The sequence below is a fragment of the Mobula hypostoma genome, chromosome 1, assembly GCF_963921235.1.
Source record: "Mobula hypostoma chromosome 1, sMobHyp1.1, whole genome shotgun sequence".
Taxonomy (NCBI): domain Eukaryota; kingdom Metazoa; phylum Chordata; class Chondrichthyes; order Myliobatiformes; family Myliobatidae; genus Mobula; species Mobula hypostoma.
In genome coordinates this window covers 67152341-67177274 of record NC_086097.1, presented here as the reverse complement: position 1 = coordinate 67177274, position 24934 = coordinate 67152341, and the positions used below count along the sequence as shown (strand labels likewise).

The window sequence follows — 24934 nt, the reverse complement described above, 5'->3', positions numbered from 1 at the left end:
TGCGAATGAGGAACAACTTGAGAAAGCACTCAAGCTAAAAGAGATAGGAAAATGCAAGGTGGAATACACTGGGAGGGTGGGAGCACAAAACAGTGGTTGTAAAGGAGTGATCACGGGGATACCAATGAGTATAAATATGGAGGAGATAAAGAGGAATATTAAAGGAGGGAAAGTAATGAATGTTCAAAGACTGAAAACAACAAAGGAGGGAGTGAAAAAGGAAAGTGAATCAGTATTGATTGAATTTGAAGAAGAAAGAGTGCCAAGGAAGGTGTTCCTGGGTTTCATGAGTTACCCAGTAAGGGTGTATGTGCCAAAACCACTGAGGTGCTATAATTGTCAAAGGTTTGGACACGTGGCTAAAAACTGTAAAAGGCAGAGGAGATGTGCTAGATGTGGGGGTGATCATGAATATGGAAAGTGCGGAACAGTGTTCAACCAAAATGCTGCAATTGTGGAGGAGCTTATAATGTCGCATATAGTGGGTGAGGTTATCAGACGGGAGACTAAAATTCAAGAAATAAGAGTGAAAAGAAAGATCATTTATGCAGAAGCTGTAAGAATGTCAAGAGAACAGAATAATGCTCCTAATGAACAGGGAGCAATAGGGATACGAGAGATGCAACAAAGAACAAATGACAGGATTTATGTAGACAAAAAGGCTCTAGTAACATTCATTGCAGGAGTGATTAATAGTACGGCTGAGGTAAAGTCAAAAAGTGACAAAATTCAGCTGGTGGTAAAAGCAGCAGTAAACCATTTAGGGTTAGTAGGACTGACATGGGAGGAAGTGAGGGTGAACCTCACTAATCAGTCAACCCAGGAAGTGTCATGAGTTGGTTAATACTAATTATGGTGATTCTTTTACAATGGAATGCAAGGAGCTTACTGGCCAATGGCCAGGAATTCAAGCACTTTATTAAAGAAATGGTTGTAAAACCAGATGTAGAGTGTATTCAGGAAACTTGGTTGAAACTAACTTTAGACTTTGTGGTATATGGGTATACAATGATAAGGAAAGATAGAAATCTAGGGGGAGGAGGGGGTTGTGCTATGTTAATCAAGCAAGGTATACCATATAGGGTGCTGGAAAAAGGAGATGATCAGGAATACATAGTGGTGGAAGTGTGGGAGAGCGGGGAGGGAGTGGTTATAATTAACTACTACAATCCGTGTAAAAGGTTGGAATTGGACAGCCTATTAAAGATACAAGGACAAAACAGACAAAGTAGTGTGGTGTGCAGATTTCAATGCTCATAGCACAATATGGGGGGATCAGATTACAGATCCAAATGGGAAGGTAATTGAAGATTTGATGGAAGAAAGGGATTTGGTGTGTATGAATGATGGTAGTGGCACAAGGATAGATATAACAACAGGAACTGAGTCAGTGTTAGATATTACGTTAGTGTCTAATACCTTGGCTGGCATTAGTAACTGGGGAGTTTGGACTGCTTCAACAGTAGGCAGTGATCACTACCCAGTTTTGTGTTCAGTGGGTGCAAGAGTTGAAGTAAGACCAGGTGGCAGAACCCCAAAGTGGGTGTTTGAAAAAGCTGATTGGGGTAAGTTCCAGAAGTTGAGTGAAGAAGGGTTGACAAAGATTGATATTTCTGGATATGTAGATGAATTAAACAGTCAGGTGACTTCAGCAATTATCATGGCAGCAGAAGAATCTATACCTAGAAGTAAAAATAGGATGAATAGAAAACTGGTACCATGGCGGACAGAGGAATGTTGTCAGGCTGTAAAAAACAGAAATAGAGCATTCAGGCTAGTTAAAAGAACCCATAATATGCAGCATTTGGTTCAATATAAGAAAGCACAGGCAGTGGTGAGAAGAACTATACGTCAAGCTAAAATGGCAAGTTGGAGGAGTTTTTGCGACAAGGTAGGAAGAACAACACCTGTGGGAGAGATATGGGGAATGATTAAGAGGATGGGAGGAGATAGAAGGGAATGGGAATATTCAGTAATGATATCTGAGGAGGAAACTGCAGTCTCCAGTAGGGATAAGGCTGAGGTTATGGCCAAGTCATTTGTACTGATACACAGTTCAGAAAATTTGTCTGAAGAAGGGAGAAGAAGGAGGGAAAGAATAATGAGCCAACACCCAGGTGTGTTAAGCAGGAGGGAAGGAACAGATGATATAATTGATGATCAATTTACATTAGCAGAAATGGTGAGAGCAATAAAGAGATCGAGACCAACCTCCCCAGGGAAAGATCTGATATGCTCTGTGATGCTAAAAAATCTAGGAGAAGGAGCGCTCTTGAAGTTGCTGCATTTTTATAACAGAGTGTGGGAGGAGGGAAGATTACCAAGTGCATGGAAAGAAGCAGTAGTAATTCTAATGAGGAAGTCTGGCAAGGATCTGTTAAAACCCACTAGCTACAGACCAATTGCATTAACATCAAGTATATGTAAGATAATGGAAAGGATGATAACAGAAAGGTTATCATATGAGCTTGAGAAAAGGGGAATGCTGGCAAGTTATCAGAGTGGTTTTAGAAAGGGAAGGAATTCCATGGACTCAGTGATTATGTTAGAGACTGAAATAAGGAAGGCCCAGGCAAATAAAGAGTCAGTAGTGGCAGTGTTCTTTGACATTGAAAAAGCCTATGATATGATGTGGAAGGAAGGATTATTAATTAAACTGCACAAGATGGGGGTTAGTGGGAGAGTTTTTAATTGGATTAAAGATTTTTTGTTTGGTAGATAAATTCAAGTTCGGATTGGATCAGAATTATCAAAATAGTACATAGTGGAAAATGGCACACCTCAAGGTAGTGTGATTAGCCCGTTACTTTTCATCATTATGATCAATGTCTTCACAAAGGTACCAGTGGATATAGATAGGTCACTGTTTGCGGATGATGGGGCCTTGTGGAAAAGAGGCAGGAACATGGACTATATAATCAGGAAACTACAAGAAGCAATTGATGAAGTGGTGGAGTGGGGTTATGATTGGGGATGTAGGTTTTCAGTAGATAAAACTCAAACTGTATTTTTTTTTAACCAGGAAAAGGGTTGAGGTAGGGAAGAAGTTAAGGATGTATGGGGTTGAATTAGAAAGGGTTGCATCATTTAAATTTCTGGGAGTTGTATTTGATTCATGATTAACATGGGCAGACCATATCAGGAAAGTTGAGGAGAAATTAAAAAAGTAATAAATGTGATGAGATGTTTGACTGGTAGGGAATGGGGAGCAAGTTGTTCAACTTTGAAGAAAATGTATGTGGCTTTAGTAAGATCTGTATTGGATTATGGAAATATAGTATATGGATCAGCAGCTAGGTCTCTTATAAGGAAACTGGATGTGATTCAGGCTCAGGCCTTGAGAGTGTGCAGTGGGGCTTTTAAAACGTCACCAGTGTCAGCACTACAGGTAGAAATGGGAATAATGCCTTTGGAACTAAGAAGGATACAACTAATGACAAACTACTGGGCTAACTTGCAGGGGCACAATGATTCTCACCCTGCTAAAGGAGTGTTGCAGGAGTGCTGGGAAAATGGGAGGTTTCAGAGGGATACCTTTAGTCGGGTAGGGAATGATATCGCGAAAGAATGTGGAGTGTTTGATCTGAGGATAAGTCCTTCAGTAGTTTATCCGGTTGTAGCTCCATGGAAGCTTGTATGGCCTGACATAGACTGGCATTTGTTAGAGGTAAAAAGGAAAGAAAGATATAAAACATATTTGGTAAATGCATTTAACTGTCATGTGATGGAAAAGTATAGTGATTATACTCACATTTATACAGATGGTGCAAAGGAACCTGAAACAGGAGTGACAGGGTTTGGGGTGGTAATACCAGCAAAACATCTAATAAGTTAGGGGTGTTTACAGTGGAGATGCTGGCAGTGTTGGTTGCGTTGCAATGGGTGCAGAAAGCCAGCCAAGCCAAAGCATTGATATGTTCAGATTCATCCTCAGTTCTAGCAAGTTTAAGGTCTTTTCACACAAACAGTCGGCAAGATGTACTTTATGAAGTCCTTCAGTTAGTTAAAAGAATTGCAAATCAGGGAGGTCAGGTTAAATTTCTATGGGTTCCAACACATGTAGGGGTGAAGGGGAATGAGAGGGTGGATGAGTTGGCAAAGAGGGCGTTAAAGAAAGAAAATGTGGAAATGCACATTAGTATCAGTAAAGTAGAGGTTAAGTGTGTAATCTGGGAAAAAGTCAACCAAATGTGGCAAGAAAGATGGGACAGGGAGGCATTTATATCAAATACAAAAAAGTGTTGCAGTTACTAGGGTAGGTAATGGAAACAGAAGAGAGGAAATTGTGTGGACTAGGTTAAGGCTGGGGCATTGTGAATTAAACAAAACATTGAAAATGATAGGGAAACACCAGACAGGATTGTGTGAGGAATGTCAGGAAGAGGAGTCAGTAGAACATGTAGTTCTGAGTTGCAGAAAGTATGGAATACAGAGAGAGATGATGAGAAATAAATTACGGGAGTTGGGGATGCAGGAATTCACATTAAAAGGGTTGCTGGGCATGGGTGAGAGAGCACGTCCGGGTATTTTTAGTGTTTTTAAGGGGTACAGGGTTTTTTTTATAGAATATGATGAATAAATAGGAATAGGATACTAGGATGGTCAAAGATGGGAGGGTGAAGTGTAGGTTTGTATGTATGTAAATATATATATATATACACACACACACACACACACACACACATATATATATATATACTATGTGTGTGTGTGTGTGCGCGCGCACGCGCGCGATTGTGTGAAGGGATTTAGAATGTATGTCTAGTGCACATTCTGGAGCAGAGGGTGGCGGTAATGCACCATTAAGTTGGATGCCAACCGCCGTAAAACAAGATACAGACAGACAGATTTAAATAGTCGCACTGGGGAGTACGAGTTTGAATAGAGTGTTGAGACTGGTTTACTTTTACCGAATAAAGGGTTAGTTCAAATTCCAGAGTGTTCTATTATCTGGCTTCGTGTCTCATCAGTAGTTATAGGCAAGTGAACACAAATTAGCGAAGAGGTACTGTATTATAGCAACATAGCAATTTCAGCAGAAGACTTGTGCACAATTCTACAACAGCAGCAAGCTCAAATTGAGGTGGCACAGCTGAAGTTAATCGAAACGTTAACTAGCAGGTTATCAGTGAGTCAAACACTGAAGAGAACTCATGTGGGTCAGTTGTTGCATCCATTTCCAGTTTGTTGCTGCTTTGAGTTATGTTTGATCATGGTTCAAGCACTACGAAGATGTATTTACGAGTTTGCCAATAAAGACTACTCCTGGAACACACGCACTTTGCTCCAAAAATTAAGTACTGCTGAATATGAACACTATTTCAATTTTATTCTGCTTAAGAACCCATGCTACCTATCATTTGATTAAACTGTCCAAAGCCAACAAGAATTTTTGGAAAACAGTCATCTCTCTTCAGTGTTTGCTACTATTGCCCAAAACTTGTTTAAAAAAAAACACCAATAACTATCACATATGCCAGTATTGTCAACTGTGAATGTGAAAAGTTCAAGCTGGGCAACATAACTAAAATCACAGTTCAAACGTCTGATTTTTATTTGTGGACTTCAGGCACCTGGTAATATAGATTTTCACAAATGACTCCTGGCCAGACTGGAGCAAGACCCTGATGTGACTCTACAAGCTGTCAGTGTTTGATCAACCTGAAACACAATTCCAACCTGACTGAACAGACCAAGGTTAATGCAGTGTCCAATGGCCCAGACATTATCACTCAGTAGGTCTCCAAGCAGCCAAACACAGCTTGTTGAAACTAGTGTGTGAAATTTATAGCAGAAACTGCCAGTAGAAGAACAACATTTGCAGCAAGTATGATCACTGTAGTCACAAAGAAGGCTTTTGCCATTCTTTGCAATGTTTAAGGTCAATGGAACACAAGGGCAAAGATGCTTTTTAAAAAAAAAATCCACAAGGAATTTAATGGTAATGTTCAAAGTGGACTTCACCCCAAGGAGATGGTACATCAATATATTTATCAACAATCAGTTGGTCAAGCTACAACTCAACACTATGCCAGACATCACAATCATCTCCAAACTCATGTGGTGGGAACTTTGGTCCCCACCAGTCAAGTCAACTCATCACTCCAACTGCACTGCATTGAGCAGAACCCTCCAGATGACAAGTGAACTGCACTGCATGGTGAAGCTGAACGGTAATCAAGTTAATGGTATGTTACTCAACAGGCGAACCGGATCTTAATGTCCTTGGAATAGACTGGGTGGACAAGCTTAATCTCTGGATCATCCCTCTGGATGAGGTCCAGAGGGATGACGTCTGAAGACATTGACCGTTCAAATCATGTCAGTCAACACCATACCACCATCAATATACGAGGCCATACAACAACAATGCTATACAGCAGTGTTTCAAAAAGATTTAGGTTGCAGTACCAAACTGCAAATAGAACTCCATCTCCACCCAGACACAAAACCAATCTTCTGTCCCAAAAGTCCAGCACCATATGCAGCCTTACCAATCATGGACCAAGAGCTAGATCATCTATAACAAGCTGGTGTGATCAAAGCTGGCAACCACTGAAGTTGACAGCTTCTATTGTTGTCATCAGGAAAGCCACGGTACAATGAGGTTGTGCGCAGACTTCCCAGCTGGTCTCAGTGCAGCTCTGGGGGACACACTAGTACCCATTACTAGTACCAGATCTTTTCACAAATTAAACAGTGGTTGCTAATTTGCAAAGATGGACTGAAGCCTGATAGAAGTGGTGGAAAATTCACAGAAGCTTCCATGATTATAACACACAAGGGGTTGTTTTCCTTCCTCCATCTGCCTTTCGGGGTAAAGGCATCTCCTTCAATTTTCCAGCAGTTTATGGATATCATGCCGAGTGGCATTGATGGTGCTGCTGCTTACCTCAAAGAGATCACTGTGATGGGCACAAAATAGACAGAACTATGCCAATGCCTGGACCAAGTTTTGAACAAACTACAAGACTTTGGATTATGACTTCGGGCCAGAAAAATGCAGCTTCATGATGTCTTCTTTCAAATATCATATATAGCATAGTCATCATGCAAATCCCAAAAGTATCACTGCTATTTTAAAGATTCCTCCATCATCAGATGTCAGCACTTCATGATAATTTTTTGGCATGATCAGTCATTATTCAGCATTTCTCCTAGCAATGCATAAGCTGAGGGAACCACTGAATACCTTACTCAACAATGGTGCCACATGGAAATGGTCCAAACAATGCCTAGAAGCTTTTGTGAAGAATATCCTGTCATCCGACCTTCTCGATTCATTTCAACAGCTGCCAGTCATCGACACAATAAATGTGTCCAACAATAAGAGTTGGAGCTAATCTCTCCCACATTGTCCTTGATGGTTGCAGCAGAAAGAACTACAGACAAATTGAGAAAGAAGCCTTGGGATTCATCTTTGCTGTGAAGAAATTTCACAAGATGCTTTATGGCTGATGTTCAACTCTCCTTACTGATCACAAACCACCACTGTCCATCTTCAGGTCTAAAAACGACATCCCAATGTATTTAGCTAACTGTCTACAAAGGTGGGCAACAATGTTATTAGCCTATGATTTTGAAATCGAATAAACAATCCAGAAACTTGGTCTGGCAGATGTCCTGTCCAGACTTATGAACCACATAATGAAGATGCAGTTGTGACTGCAACTTCAATTAATTGTGAGCCCACCAGGTTGTACTGTATGCTGCTGAAGGTCTTCCAGTCATGGTCAAGATCAGAGCAGAAACAGCTACAGATCCTCCTCAGTGCACCTCCAATGACCTCATTGATGGATGCCCAGTTAATGTTGAGGAAGAAGTCGAACTCTTCTATTGACATCATACATCGCTCTCAACTGTAGACGAATGAAAACCCTGGCAGGAAGCTTTTGTGTACAGGCCAGATACAAATGAAGATATCACATCCACGTGCAAACAGTGCTCTATGGCAGCAAAGAATCCAAGGAGAGCTGATCCACAATCATAGCCTCAGGCTACCGGACCTTAAGAGTTGAGTACATATTGACTTTGCTGGCCCAATCAACAGTGTCCAATAAACCAGTGTCCTAGTTGACACTTATTCCAAATGGCCAGAAGTATTGCCCATAAAGTCCACAACGACAAAGTCTACCTTTCAACAGCTGCTGCAGATCTTCACTCACTTTGGAATTCCATAAACACTCGTTTCTGACAACAGCACACAATTCAGTTCACAGTAGTTTGCTGCATTCTGCCAGAACAGTGGAATTATCCACATCTGCTCACCCCCATATCATCCACAGTCCTACAGCCAAGCAGAGAGAGTTGTAAATACCTTCAAATGGTTGTTTTGGAAATCAAGAGGGCAACGGTGAAATCATTTAGGCCTGGAGCTGCAGTGTGGGCCAGACGGTATCATAATGGGCAGGACGCCTGGGTACCAGGTCAGGTTGCCAAATGAATGGGGAAGTGTTTTACAAAACATCGCTGGCGTCACCACGTCAACCAGTTGCGGCCATGTGCTCCTGACGGCTCAGTAAGTTCGCTGACTTGCACTAATTGGTTGATGTCCCAATCAAGGACTGATTTGTTCTGGGACAAACCATTTAACTGGCTGTGCAAGTTTCAGTTGAGTTTTGAGACTAGTGTAGTTTACTGAATAAAGGGTTATTTTGAATTCCAGCTTGTTCTATTGTCTGGCTTTGGGTTTCATCAGTAGTTATAAGCAAGTGAATACTAGTCACTCCCTGCCAATCTCAAAACTACCCATTTATAAATTGTTTTTGTTCATCACACGATTTTCTACCTGTGCTAGTACATTTCGAACAATGTTTAATTTACGTCACTTCCTTATTCTTCAGTAATTCCTCTCACCTCCTGTGGGCGTAGTTACATTGGGTTTCTCAGGAGCTTGTTGTCAAATTCTGCTTTACCTTTCTTTACTGAAGCTTTAATCCTCCGTTGTTGACTTCTGAAGTTCTCCCAATCTTTTCCACCCTTTGCAGACAATATGAACTCCTGAAATTCTTCTTGAATGCAATGGAGGATGATCTTTTTTGCCCCTTTATGCAAGATGAGTTAATTCACTATTAGCCAAAACGGATCAGCCACATAAACACTGTTGAGCAAGAACAGTATCCCTGCAGCAACTGACACCCCAAATCCTTCCCAGAACTTACGAAGCACAGGTCAGGAACATGATGAAATACTAAGCACTCATATGAATGAGTGCAAGTGAGATACCAGTCTGGTACAACAGTGTCCAGAACAGCATGTCACTAGTAGCCCTTTCAATACCAGAAACACTCATTTCCTCTGCCAGCTGGGGCCCTGATCTGCAGCATGTATCACTGACAAAATGTACCTACATTTAGGCGAGTAGTCCCTTGGGCTCAAAGATGAATTACTGCAACTCCAGCTTTATGGGTTCTGAGGCATCAAAGTAGGCCAAAGTAGAAACTACAGACTCTTCCACGGATGGGGAAAGTGGCGAAAGCAGGCAAGTGGGTAGTTTGTGATGTGCAAAATTGCTGCTCATGTCAAAACTTCTGTGTGCTCCCAAAGTATCGTGACCTAAAACCATTTCTTTTTTGAGTGACCATGGGTCAGATTCCCAGGAACCTGTTCAAATCTTATATTTCTCTACGACACCAAGCACATCCTTAAATCTTCCTCTGTCCAGTTTGAGTCTTCCTTGAACAAAACTCAGAACGGAGCATCTGAGGTTGGCCTGGGAAAGGACCCTACTGCTGATTTGCTTATCCTTCCAGTATATTGATGATTTATGCAGACACAAGCACTTTCCATTGTCCTGAGGTGCCTGCTGAAGGTAGTCCAGGCATCAGAAGCATATAAAGTGTTAAGATCATAGCTGCTTGGTTTTTGAAAAACAAACATTAATAAAAAGTTTGTGCTGTCTCACCAAAAGTGGTGGTGAAGGTCATTGACATCTGCCTTTACCCAAGAGTTGGCTCCAGAGAACTAAGATGTTATCCAATTTTTCTCCAGGATTGTGCTTTGAATTGTTATCAGAGGACTGTGTGTTATAGCAGAAGATTGATAGAGGACCTGTCTTTCAGATGCTGAATGCGAAGCCCAGTGTCTCAAATGTTTCAGGAAGTTGTTAACAATGGCTTGAAGCTTGGCCTCTGAACTGCACAAATGACAATGTAGCTCAGCTGCTGGAGACTGGATAAAATGGTCTGGTAGAAATCTGTTATAAGATGAACAGCTTCCTATTATTCTGATGATTACCTTCTTTTACATGCAAAATTTAATAAAGATGAGATGCAACATTACAGCAAGAAAAAAAATTGAGAATAGTTTTGGGAAAAATGAAACAAGTCAAGCAGCAGCCCTGTAGTAGCTTTCCCTTTGGCAGACAACAAGGAAAGCCCCTGGTGGTTGACCAATGTCAGAGTTGTTTCCAGTCTTTAAGATGGTCACGATTACAGCATCCCTAATGTCCACCAGAATATCCTCCCCTTCCCAGATAAGGTTGTGGATTGGTGATTTAAGAACTTCACCAGTGAGTTTCAAGTTTCAAAGTGGAGATATTACATAGTCCAGAGGCCTTGGGACATAGGCTTCTTGACTTCTTTTTGCTCCGAAATGGTAACAAGGCTGGCTGAATAGACTGCTGTGAGACAGAACTACAGCCAGTTATGTCAAGGTCAGTGCTATTGTTAAGGAGGTCCTTGATGCATCCACTCTATTGGATATGGCCCAGCTCCTAGTCTTCAATGAATTCACCCCTGCTCTTTGCTCAGCATTTGCCACCAATCACAGCAAGCGCAAGATCTCTGGTGCTGCAAAATCCACCTGCAACCCAAACAACCAAGATTGCAGCTGAAATAAAGTAGGGATTAACAGGACTACTCCAAAGTCTCCTGAGCTCGCAATGATGGTAAGAGACAGAAAGGAAGACCATTAGTTCCAAATTCCTCCTCATAACATACATTGTTTTGACTTGGAAATAGACGTATCAATATCCTCTGTTACTGGATTTGAGAAATCCACACTCAAGGAGGACTGCAGCAAATCAAGGTGGTGAACAGCCAATAAATCATGAAATTGACGCCAATACCCATGAAACCCCAAAAATGAATTAACAAGTATGAAAATGTACCAAACAGAACAACATGCAAGTCTGGCAGATATTACTGAATCAATGCAGAAAGGACTGAAGAATATTAAGGATACAGTCAACTAGTCTTACAGAAGTTCCTTTTAAATGCTCACTACACATCTGCAATTTTAAATGTTGTGTTTATTTTAATACGATCCTCTAACCCCATTCCTTCCATTTCCTCCAAAACTACTCACCCTTTCTGGAATGATTACCATGGATCAATATAAATGGCTGCACTTCACTCAAGTTAACATATTTTGTTGTGGAGGACATCTATCATTAAAGTGGACTTCCAGGTATACGTACAAAACTACTGCAATTCTTAACATTTTTCCCTCACTCTTGTCAATAAAACCGAAGAAAATTATAGCAATATTATCTATTGTCTCAACTATTCAAACAAGACATGCTCTGATTAGATGATTTAATGTTCCATCCAGAAAATGCCAATTCACAATTCAAGTGAAAATGTATTTGGACAAATTAAAATATCTTAAAAATCTTACTTGCATAGATCTGTTGAGTCTTGAGTTCCTAAAGAGTACAATATTGAACTAATTCTACTGTTGTCATCTGCCACATCTGGAAAGAAAAATCATGTACAGTGCTACAGTAAGATAAATTTCTCATGAACTGATCAGAAAATTTAGTTTTCATAAACTCCTCATTTAGTCTGTTTTGGTGCACAATTTCAAAACCACATATGCCTGAAACCAATCCAAATCTATTCCCTTTCCCAATCTTTTACACCCTTCATAGAAAATTACAATAAACTCTGCCTCATCCCCAATAGTGGATTGAATTTCAGGTTCGTGAGGCTAATAACCAGTACCATAAATATTCTCTTTGACTAATTCAACAATGTTGCTAGTTTTATATTGACTGGTTGCAGACTATCATTCCAAGTTAAATCAATAGCCAATCAGAAGTTTTTCCAGTAAATCACCAGCTACCTGCTAAATGCAGACTACACTATCTGCATTTTACAGCCTGGAAATAAGGAATGTGCTTGAGGCCAAGTCTGGATGCACTCTGTAACTTAATGAGCTGAAATGATTCCCATTTGACTCCTCAGCATACCAGCTAGAAATGGCACATCTAGTAAAGCCCCATTCACTCGACTAAAAAGCCAAGGCATTTGGGGTATTAAAAATGTAATTATTAACAATTGATAAGACAGCGTAAGTTGTCATAAAACATTCCACAGGCAAGCCCTTAGCTTCTGCCATCTTTGGCCAAGTTGCTGCACATGGATTACTTCACCTTGCAGAAAAGCTGCAGCAGAAAGAACAAGACACTGGGAACCGAATAACAGAGGGCAGTGTGATCTGTCCCTACAAATTGGAGGTTACGTTATCTCTAACCAATTATGCACAAACAAACATGAATTTTGTGGTAGTCCATGCTTACATCTTTCCACTAATTACTTGCCCCACAGAAATAACTAAACTACAGTGAAGGGATTCAAAGAAATGAAAATGAACAAAAATCTAAACTTTAAATATTCAGTACATTTCTTCAGCATCTCCTCACATTTCAATGGATCACATAAAAATGCTACTTACTTTTGTGTGACTTTGTCAATTTGTCAGCTTTGACAGCTGCGTCCTTTATTCTGTTATTATATTCTAGAAGAAAGGTTTTTTCATGCTCGAAGAAGTCATCAACATCCTAAAAATATTTTGTATTTAGTTTAAAACAACAATCCAATATGGAATTAAAACACCTCTGCTGAAACAACATTCAGATAACTGCACGTTTTCAAAATTACATTTGAATTCTCAGGCTCAAATCATAACAACAGTTGTCAGTCAAATAGAAGGCCAAATTCTGCATTTTTTAAAGAAATAAATTACACCCAAACAAGTTTAGAGTCAGAGCCATAGAGCACCACAGCACAAAAAACAGTCCCTTTGGCACATCTAGTCGGGGCTAAACTGTTATTCTGCCTAGCCCCGTCAACCCACACCTGAACCATAGCGCTCCACACCTCTCCCATCCATGTAATTATCCAAATCTCTTTTAAATGTTGCAACTGAACCCACATCGAACACTTCCACTGGCAGCGCATTTCACATTTAAACCACCTTCTAATGAAGATGATCCCACCTCAGGTGATATTCAGATAAATATTTCACCTTTCACCCTTAAACTGCGACCTCTAGTTCTAATCTCATCCAACCTCAGTGGAAAAAGCCTGCTTGCATTATCCCTATCCAAACTCCTCAGAATTTTGTTTATCTCTATCAAATCTTCCCTCCTTCGCCTGCGTTCCAGGGGAAAAGAAAAGTACGAGTCTATTCAACCTTCCCCTGTAACTCAGCTTCTCAAGTCCCAGCAACATCCTTGTAAATTTTCCCCATCTCTTTCAATCCTATTGATTATCTTTCCTGAAGGTTGGTGACCAGATCTGCACACAATACTCTAAAATTTGGCTTCAAAGTCTTCCACAATTTCAACACAACATCCCAATTCCTCACTCAAAACTCTGACTCACGAAAACCAATGTACCACAAGCTCTCTTTATGACCTCATCTTCCTGCGATGCCACCTCCAAATAATTATGGAAGTTTATTCCAGATCCCTTTGTTCTAATGCACTGCTCAGTGCCCTACCATTCACTGTACCCTAGTTTATCCTCCCAAAATGCAACTCACTTGTTTGCGTTAAACTCCATTTGTCAATTTTCAGTCTATTTTTCCATCTGGTCAAGATCCCACTGCAAGCTTTGATAGCCTTCCTCACTGTCCACTATACCTCCAATCTTGGTGTCAGCTGCCAATTTACTGATCCAGTTTACCACAGTATCATCCAGATCATTGATATAGATGACAAACAACAATGGACCCAGCACCAATCTCTGAGGCACAGCACTAGTCACAGACTACCTGTCAGAAAGGAAACCATCTACTACTACTCTGGCTTCTCTCATGAAGCCAATGTTCAATTGAATTTACTACCTTAACCTGAATGCCAAGTGACGGAATCTTCTTGACCAGCCTCCCATGTATGACTCTGTCAAAGGCCTCGCTAAAGTCCACGTAGACAACATCCACTGCCTTTCCTTCATCAACTTTCCAGGTAAGCAACTCAAAAGTCTCTAGAATGCTTAACATAACCTACCACATACAAAGCCATGGTGACTATCATAATCAGACCCCATCTATTGAAAAACTTCTAACTTGTCTCATAGAATATCTTCCAATAATGTACAGTGACATGCAAAATTTTGGGCACCCCGGTCAAAATTTCTGTTACTGTGAATAGCTAAGCGAATAAAAGATGAACTGATTTCCAAAAGGCATAAAGTTAAAGATGGGAAATTTCTTTAATAATTTAAGAATTTTTTTTTTATTTCCATCTTTTACAGTTTCAAAATAACAATAAAGGAAAAGGGCCCAAAGCAAAAGTTTGGGCACCCTGCATGGCAGTACTTAGTAACACCCCCTTCGGCAAGTATCACAGCTTGCAAACGCTTTTTGTAGCCAGCTAAGAGTCTTTCAATTCTTGTTTGGGGGGTTTTCTCACATTCTTTCTTGCAAAAGGCTTCTAGTTCTGTGAGATTCTTGGGCCGTCTTGCATGCACCGCTCTTTTGAGGTCTACCCACAGATTCTCGATGATGTTTAGGTCGGGGGGCAAAACCTTCAGCTTGTGCCTCTTGAGGTAGTCCATAATGCATTTTGAGGTGAGCTTAGGATCATTAGCTTGTTGTAGAAGCCATCCTCTTTTCATCTTCAGCTTCTTTACAGATGGTGTGATGTTTGCTTCCAGAATTTGCTGGTATTTAATTAAATTCATTCTTCCCTCTACCAGTAAATGTTCCCCGTGCCACTGGCTGCAACACAAGCCCAAAACATGATCGATCCACCCCCGTGCTTAACAGTTGGAGAGGTGTTCTTTTCATGAAATTCTGCACCATTTCTTCTCCAAACATACCTTTGTTCATTGCAGCCAAAAAGTTCTATTGGATAGGACTTGTTTCCAAAATGCATCAGGCTTGTTTAGATGTTCCTTTGAACTTTTTGAATAGAACTTTTTGGCTGCAATGAGCAAAGATATGTTTGGAGAAAAAAGGGTGCAGAATTTCATGAAAAGAACACCTCTCCAACTGTTAAGCACGGGGGTGGATCGATCATGCTTTGGGCTTGTGTTGTAGCCAGTGGCACGGGGAACATCTACTGGTAGAGGGAAGAACGAATTCAATTAAATACCAGCAAATTCTGGAAGCAAACATCACACTGTCTGTAAAAAAAAAGCTGAAGATGAAAAGAGGATGGCTTCTACAACAGGATAATGATCCTAAGCACACCTCAAGATCCACGATGGACTACCTCAAGAAGTGCAAGCTGAAGGGTTTGCCATGGCCCTCACAGTTCCCCGACCTAAGCATCATCTAGAATCTGTGGATAGACCACAAAAGAACAATGCATGCAAGACGGCCCAAGAATCTCACCCAACTGGAAGGCCTTTTGCAAGGAAGAATGTGAGACAATCCCCCAAACAAGAATTGAAAGACTCTTATCTGGCTACAAAAAGCATTTATAAGCTGTGATACTTGCCAAAGGGGGTGTTACTAAGTACTGACATGCATGGTGCCTAAACTTTTGCTTCCAGCCCTTTTCCTTTTTTGTTATTTTGAAACTGTAAAAGAGGGAAATAAAAAAGTTTTCTTGCTTAAAATATTAAAGAAATGTGTCATCTTTAACTTTATGTCTTTTGGAAATCAGTTCATCTTTTACTCGCTTAGCTATTCACAGTAACAGAAATTTTGACCAGGGTGCTCAAAATTTTGCATGCCACAGTACCTATAAATTCTCAGCTTACATTTTCCCCAGCCTTTCTTAAACAAAGGAATAGCATTTGCTATCCTCCAGTCCTTCAGCACCTCACCCATTGCTAAAGAGACATTAAATATCTCTAATAGAGCCCCTGCAATTTCTGCACTAGTCTCCAACACGGTCCAAGGGAATACCTTGTCAGGCCCTAATTTTTTGATCTTCAAAAGTGCCAATTTTGTCCCTTGCAATCCTTTTGCTCTGAATTTACTTGTGGAATCCCTTGGGATTCTCCTTCACCTTGTCCACCAAAGCAACGTCATGCCTTCTTTTAGCCCTCTTGATTTCTAACGTGTACATTTCTTATACTCAAGTACCTCATTTGTTCCTTCCTGCATATACACCTCCTCCATCTTCATCAAGGCCTCAATTTCCCTTGAAAACCAAAGTTCCCTATATCTGTAAGCCTTGCCTTTTGTTCTAACAGAAACATAAAAACTCTGTACACACAAATATTTCACTTTTGAGGGCCTCACACTAGTCAACCATCCCTTTCCCATAAAAAAAATTCTATCCCAGACCACACCTGCCAGATCCTTTCTGACTCCCATCAGAATTTGTCTTTCTCCAATTTAGAATCTCAGCCTAACAACCATAATTATCTTGAAAATGGAATTATGATCACTTTCTTAATGTAGTTATCATCAGGCTAATGCTCTTTGTTTAAAAAAACAGACTAATTATTTCTCATTTCTGAATAGCATTAAAAACTTGCATTGAGACAGCATCATTAACAATATCATAGCCTGCTGAACATCAAATGGTACACAAATCCAGGGAGGAATAGGAAGGGTAATTGAAACTAATCAAAAATTTGGATCCAGCTTGAAGAACGGGAAGAGCAATATTGAAAGACTTACAGAAGACCAATGGTGGAGTGCAACAATATATAATTGACTAAAATCAGAGGAATGGACTGTTTGGAAGGTGAAATAAGGCTTCAAGAGGTGTAAAAAACTGGGTGTGACTTGATGGTGTAAAGATTTTAAAACTTTCACCCTGGGTAAAGAGTCATCACACATCATTAGGGACAGAAATGATAAGTAGTAGTTAACTCCAGGAAAGAGCCCGGATGTTTTCAACAAGTTAGGGTATTCTGAAGGCCCACAAGGAATTTGTCAGAATTATCATTTTTAAGTAATAAGGGGAAAACATTCCAAATATTGAGCAGCTGACGTACGTCAGAAGGTCAAAGTAAGCAAATGCACCTTTTAGTTAGAGGGCAACGATTAGCACAAGTTAGAGAAACCATCAACCATTAGGTTAATATAACTAGACACCAAGAACAAAATATTGATTAATTCACTGATTTTACAAAAAATGATTTGAGAATCTGGAAATCTGACAATGCTTATTTGTCTATGCTTCTCATTTTACAATCTTTTGACTTTTTATTCAAACCTTGATGTAGCTAAATTCTCTCTCCCCTGCTTTCCCCCCCCCCCCAGTCTAGTGTAGTGCATCTTCTTCATTAGCAGCAGCTACCTCACAGATAAATATCTGCAAAAGGTCTGAAGTAATACTTTCACTGAAGAGATAACAAACCTAAAGCAATCTTGTGATTAAAATGTAATGGTCTTTGCACTAGAGTGTTAGATATGACAAATGAATATTTTCAAAATATTATGCTTAAATACAAATGGCTATGTAATATTTTAGAAATAATAAAATGTTTTTCAACTTAATTAGATTGTTAACTTAAGCAGAACTGTAAGCAACGTAAGCAGAAAATTAAATTTAAAAATTAACATGTCAATGGATACTTAAAAAAAAAAAGAGCATTCTTAAAATTAGGCCACATTTAACTACTCTGCAAATACATAACCTGCATGTTGGCAGCCATGATAAAACCAAGAAGCCATTTATCACCTTTGTATTTAAATGTTCAATTTTTTTGTGTTATCATTGAAACCACACATCACAGTTCTGTAATAATAAGCATGTATTAGAGATGGTGTGTTCTCCACAAACAGAAAACCAGCTAATTATGGATTGATGATTTTCTACTGAAATGTTGACAAAATACTAATGTTACTGCAGAAAAAACATGGACCAATAAGACAACTGTACAGTTTGGGAAAACGGCAAGTAATAAATTCAGTACTCCAGCTTTCACCCTATTATATATTTAACCACAAAAGTTAACCAAGTTTCAGAGCTGTAGACTCGAATCTCTTCTTTATTGAGGGCTAGTGGGAAGTATTAGTACATCAAAAGAATATTGATTTCTCCCAACTGTCTCCTCAGTCAAAAATCACTTTCTGCATTATCTAAAAAAAAAATAAAATCCCTGCACCACTTGCTAATATCACATTGTTGTGTTCCCTCCTTAGTTGTGCCTTACTATAAACAACATCTGGCAGGAATATCTTGCTCCCTTTTCTGACAATCTTCCATAATCACATGATCAAAAAGAAGCTAAATTTAAAGTTATTAGGAACCATATTATATTCAGGAAATTCCTTTTCCCACTGAAACAGCCCAAAAAAAAACAAAGAAAAACTTCACTTTGAAAGGCTTTTCCCTTGGCCCAAGGTTCAAATGTCCAGAAAAGGCAAATGGTTTGCTATATGGTGTCACATAGTTGCCAACAATGCATGTTTACTATTTTAGTCTGATATTAATTTTTTAAACTTTAAAATCATTAGAAAATATTTGAACACACCTTAACACCTGCAACAAGAACTTCATCAGCTGACTTTACCACATTCTTAAAGAAATCTTCCAGTTTCTCTTTTTTATTTTTTCCTCGAATACTCAACTTTAAAAAAAATAAAAATAAGTAGTTATTACATCTAGCACAGTAAAGCCCCTACCACAAATGTAACTGAATTAACATTCTATTTTTTTTTAAAAATTGAATTTCTAAAATTATTTCTCCATTTAAATATATAAAATAACAAGTACCAAGCTTTACAATGGAATAAAACTTGTGCCTTAGATCTTTATCATCAACTCCAAATGAAAGCACAGGCATTGGCATCAAGCTGATCCTCCATTATATCTGGTGTAAGCATCAATCCTGATGGATTTCAACAGATTCAAAATATGGAAAACCTGCAAAGCTTGCCATCAAACCATGCTTTTTTAAAAATCTTTTTAGATAATACAGTAAAACAAAGTACTTCACTAAAGGTCACAATTTAATTTCCTCAAACACCAAGCTCCCCCCCCCTGCTGTGGGAAGGAACTAAGCAAACACTTTTATCCATATTTCATGTCTTCAGTTAAATAAATCCTTAAAAAGCAACTAAACAGACAGTCTCAGTCTTCCTAATTTCCATCAATTTCAACAATTAATCTTCAAGGAGATGGCATCTAACCCATCCAAAACTACAGTAATCATTAACTGTTGCAGATAAATTGACCCAAATATTAATGGTTTGTGAGAGGAAGTTGCTTATCCAATCTTTCAGCATTTTGTTGGACAATTCAAAAAATATTTTGAACATTTAACGCCAACATAGACAAGCTAAATTAATTTATCAGTTAGCCACTTCAAAATGAATGTCAACAGTTCTGAACTTTGTGTACTAAATCCTGGTATACGGTTAGCAGCCTTATGTTGGAAATCAGTTTCTGAAATCATGAGACTTCTAAGCACATCTTCATTCACATCAACTTAGATCAAAATTACTTGCAGAAAATATAGAAAATGGAAGTCTTAAATCTTCTAAAGGATGTCATAAACATCAAAATTAATTTGATGTTTCCATCACTTAAAATTAAAGCATGTACAAAGTTGCATTCGAAACAAAAACAAAAAATGGTAAGTAATTCAGCACGACACAACAGACTATATTGTGGTGGACTTGGCCCACTGACCCAAGAATTACCGTTTCCAACTACAGAAAGTCAAATAAGGCAACTTTTCACATCCTGCAAGGTAAAAACTCCAAAAACCAAGGCTTTGGGTGTTGTGTGCCTGAGGCTGCACACCCAGAATGCCCTGAAAACATTGTTAAAAAAAACTTCTGAACAACATTTACCTACCTCTGAGAGGAACATATAGAAATATTCAAATAGATTTAAAGGTTTCTATTTCAAATGTTGAAAAATAAATTTTAAAACACTAACAAATACCAACAAGTAACCCAAATTTACTTTTTGCAATTTCAAATTCTCTATCATCTTGACCAGCTCGTCACGGACGCCACATCTGGCTAAGCATGTGCTGAAATACAAAATGTGCTGGGGGTTCCTTATGAAACCAAGAACTGTCAATTTGAATTAGTCCTCTAAAGATAACCATTGTCAACATACAGGCATAATACCATGCCTTTATTAACTGCAGAATCTTCATTAATTAGTTAAATGTTAAACTAATCTTGAATGGGTACTATACATAAAAGACCTTATAAAGTAAACTCAACTGACATCTTGATTATATTCCAAGAAGACATGAAAGTTTAAGTCATTTCGTAGAACTGGATGTGCAGCTACACGACACAAGAATACTTCATGCATGGCAACAGTTTTCTTGAATATAGCCAGGTACTCGCTGTAAAAAGAAAATAATTTAATATCACAATTAGCAACTGCATGGCAAAGTATTGACTTGTTTAATCTGCATGTATAACATGCTCACGCTTCAAGTTCCTGTTTCATCTTCGTGAATTCCTCCTTGGTCATTGATCCTTCTCCTTCTCCAAGTTTCTGCAGTTTATCCCTTGAAGCATCAAAGTCAGGCTTCGGAGGTGCTGGTGGGATCTGTTGATACAGTATTTAGCTTTTATTAGTTACTTGCTTCATGTTCAGTATTGCTCTACTTTTGACTTACTGGAAGAAATATGGCTACAACTGGAAGCTGTGAACTGGTTGAAATATCAGACAGTAAAATGAGAACTCATGGTAGCCACTGTGGGTGTATTTAATCAAATTCTCCTTACACATTTAGTTTCTAAAATTGTTGTTTTGTCCCTGCATTATGGAAGATCCTTGAAAACACAAGCTCAGTCTATTTGTATCAGTAGAAGTATTTTAGCTCCCTGCTCTGCAAAATGCAAGATTTATATCCAACTACCATCTATTAAGATCCCAAATGCAGCTTTCCTATTTAATAACCATCCATCTTCAGAAAAATTCTTTCTCTAACAACCATGCAATTCAAACGGACAACATACAGGAGCAAAGTCAACCTGAAGAGTAATAAAATATGAGGAAACTACATCTAAAAGGATCAGTTTGAATCAGTGATAAAGTAAATGCAAACTCATCAAGAGATAAAATCTATAGGAAATAGCGACAGAATTAAGCAATTTGTCTTGTTGTGCCTGGTCTACCATTCAAGAGTAACAAGGATGAATTTTTACCTCAGTATAACTTCCGTGTAGTAAATCTATAATTTGTTTCCCTTAATGTGTAAAAATCTATTGATGTCTATCAGTCTCCACAGCCTACTTAGATTAAGAATCCACTCTTGTCATGGTGAAGAAATTCCTTTTTATCTCAATCCTGAATAGCCAGTCCTCATTTTGAGACCGACTCTGCTAGCTCTAGATACCAGAGCTTGGGAAGATCTCATTTCTGTATTTATTATTTCAAGTGTCTTCAGAACTTTGTATGCTCCAATGAGATCATCTCATTTGTTTTAAACTCTTAAGAATGTAGGCCAAGTCAACTTGCTCTCTCCATCACAAGAATCTATTGTGACCTTTACAAGGGATGATTCATAAGTTTGTGGCTTAAGGTAGAAGGAGATGAGTTATTAACTTCAAACTTTCTGCATAATCAAAGAGTTGAACTGCAAGTACATGTAACGAGAGCTGTATAACTCATTTCCTTCTACCTTAGGCCACGACCTTATCAATCACCCCTGCTGGAGGTCTAAGACGCTGACTTCTACAAAGAAGGGATCCATATACTCTACGACCGCTGGACTAAGTGTGTAAATGTAGGAGGAGACTGCGTTGAAAAATAAATGTGCTAGGTTTTCTAAAATTGAGTCCTCCTACCTCAGGCCACAAACTTATCAATCACCCCTCGTATTGTACTACTTCTACCACATGTATATCCCTCCCAAGTTAGCAGGATCAAAAAGTTACAGAATATTCCAGCATCTTATTAAATTTCTGTAAGAATCCTTTACTCTTGTAATAAAAGTATCATTTGATTTTATAGCTGCTTCCTACACCCTTACATTAACTTTCAATGATTGTACTAAAACACCGAGGCCACTCTCAAAACCATTTTATGAAAAAATGCTGATTTTTTCCATCAAAACAAATTTCATATTTCAATTATATTCCACCAACACAGCCTGAAATATCCACCTAACCTCCTCTGCAATGTTCCCATTTTACAATGCCACTCATTTCTGCATCAGTGGTAGACCCAGATATATAATGTATGTTCCCCTCATCCAAACAGGTGATAAAGATCGGCAACCACAGGGAACCCAACCCTGATCCCAGTAGCATCCCACTAGCCAACCAACTTAAAAATGATCTTTTTCCTGTTTTCTGTCCATTTTTAATCAATCCATGGCATATATTAAACTGATTTCCATGTGCTCAAATTTTATTTGGTAACCTCCTCTGTAGCACTCTATCAAAAACCTTTTGAAATTCTATACACATCAAATCATCTTGCTTCCACTGTCTCCCTTGTATCACTTTCAACCCTTTGGAATGAAAGTCATCAGTTCATGGGGACTAATCCACTTTCAAAGCTGTTAACTTCTTTAAAACTAATTTAAACTAATTTTTAAACTTGTTTATTTCTTCAAGATCTTTATTCATTTGAGTTGTTGCTTGCCACTATTTCTGAGAAACTGAGGCTTCCTACACCGACAATTCAAAATACATAAATTATTTCCGTAATTTTCCTATCTCAATGGAATCTACACTAACTTTGCGCTTTTTTAAAAAAACTTACCTATAAAGCCTTTTACTGTCTGCTTTTATATTTCTTGCTATATTCTTCATTCTACTTTTCTACCTTCCCTTTCCTTATCAATGCTTTAGTCTTCCTTTGCCAAGTTCAAAAAAAAATCTAATGCTTATTCCCCCTTTGGAAATAATGGCATTCTTCTTTGATTTAACAGCATTTTAAATTTCCTCAGCAGTTACGGCTAAACCACTTCCTTTTGGATTTCTGTTGTAAATTATGTATTCAGACTGTAGAATTAGCGATTATTTATCTACTTTCATACCTCTAACTCTAGTTTTGCTATTGACTATAGGTAGTTCACATCTCATGCCTTTACATAGTTTGCTTTTAACTTTAGAATCCTAGTTTTGAATTGAACTAAATCACTTCCAATATAAAATTTTATCCTACAACTCTTTTGAAAGGCTTGTTTTCTTATTTAATGCAAGATATACACTCTTCTCATTACTACCCTCAGGGAGGAGGTACAGAGCCTGAAGACACACACTCAATGTTTTAGAAACAATTTCTTCCTCTTCACCAGATCTCAGAATGGACCATGAATACGACCTCACTATTCCTTGTTTGCACCATTTATTTGTTGCAACTTATATCAACTTTTGTGTCTGCTGCCACAAAAATACAAATGTCTTGACATACATCAGTAATAATAAACTTGATTCTGATTCTAATGGACCCCACTATTTCAGAAAGGCAGCACAGGCATCAGCAATCAACCAGCTAGCATTATTAGTAACAGGGAAAATAATGGAATCTGTAATGAAGTAATAATATAACACCTAGAAAATAATACGATTCAGCTGAATCATATGGATTTATGAATGAAAAAGCATGTTTGACTAATCTGTTCTTTGAAGCTGTAACCACTAAAATAGATAAGAGCGAACCACTATATTTATATTTTCAAAATGCTTTCAATCAGGTCCCTTAAAAGTAGTGTGAACAGCAAGGTTAGAGGGTAATACAAGGGCAGGGACTGAGAATTGATTAACAAAGTAAAAAGCAGGAACTAACTAAAAGGTGATTCATAGATTGGGAGGCAGGGTCCTGTGGGGGTAATACAAGGATAGGAACTTGGGCTTCAGCTATTCGTTATCCATATCCACTGTTTGGCTGAGAGAATAAATATCATATTTCCATATTTGCTCATGATACAAAGTGTGGGCTTCTGAGTAGTGAGGAGGGTGTAGTAATGTTTCATGGGGATATAAACAAGCAAAGTGAACGAAACATTTTGTGCAAAAATGTGATGTTCTCCACTTCAGTGCACAAGTCGTACATTACCTAAATGTTGATATTAGGAAAAGTTAACGTTGAAAGGTACCTAGTTGTCCTTGTATACAAAACAAAGTTAACCTGCAGGGGCAGCAAGCAATTAGAGCCAAATGATGTTTCATCTTTAATGCAAGAGAAATCGACTGCAGCAGGGGACACCTCATACTGCAATTATAGAAGGCCTTGGTGAGGCCATTCCCAGAAGTCTGTATGCAGCTTTGGTTTTCTTATGCAAAAAGGATAAACTTGTCACAGAGAGAGTACAATTTGTTTCTCATGAGGGTGATAGGTTTACTGTTCAAATAGAGTTTGCATGGACAGTATGTGCACTGTGTGTACTCTAGAGTGTTCAGAGGAAAAGGCACAGAATCCTTGTTAGAATGCAGCAAAAATGTTCCTCAAGACAAGAACTCGTCTTGAAATAAGGGGAAAGACACTTCATACTGAAATGAAGATAAACATCTTCGGAGTGTGGTAACTCTCCACTCAACAGGCTTGAAGGCTCAGACTTTTGAGTTCAGGTCACTGAATTCATTAAAGCGATCAATAGATTAGTAGAAATAAAGGGAATCAAGAGGCATGGGGATATTGCAGACAAAAAGAACACAGACAGAAGAATAGCATGATCTTGATGAATGGCAGAAAAACCCTGAACTGCTAGATAGCCTACTCATGTTTCTTTCATTATCTTTAACAAGGGGACGTCAAGGTCAAGGCTGACCTTGGTTACCATTTTCTGAATGACGTCAAAATTTACAATGCCTTCACAGAAAGTACAGTTTACATTAACTTATTTACATATTTGTCCAATTTTATCTA

At 38.6% G+C, this 24934-nt stretch overlaps 1 protein-coding gene across 1 annotated transcript in view; it reads right to left on the bottom strand.

Moving 5' to 3' along the window:
- Positions 1 to 24934, bottom strand: part of snx6 (sorting nexin 6) — an 81315-nt gene that overhangs the window by 39505 nt on the left and 16876 nt on the right. Inside the window, exons 5-9 of the mRNA XM_063050158.1 lie at positions 20538 to 20659; positions 20327 to 20450; positions 18615 to 18710; positions 12679 to 12784; positions 11620 to 11695 (exon numbers count right to left, since the gene is read on the bottom strand). Of these exons, the coding sequence (XP_062906228.1) occupies positions 11620 to 11695; positions 12679 to 12784; positions 18615 to 18710; positions 20327 to 20450; positions 20538 to 20659 (524 nt within the window). The remainder of the gene's footprint in view (positions 1 to 11619; positions 11696 to 12678; positions 12785 to 18614; positions 18711 to 20326; positions 20451 to 20537; positions 20660 to 24934) is intronic.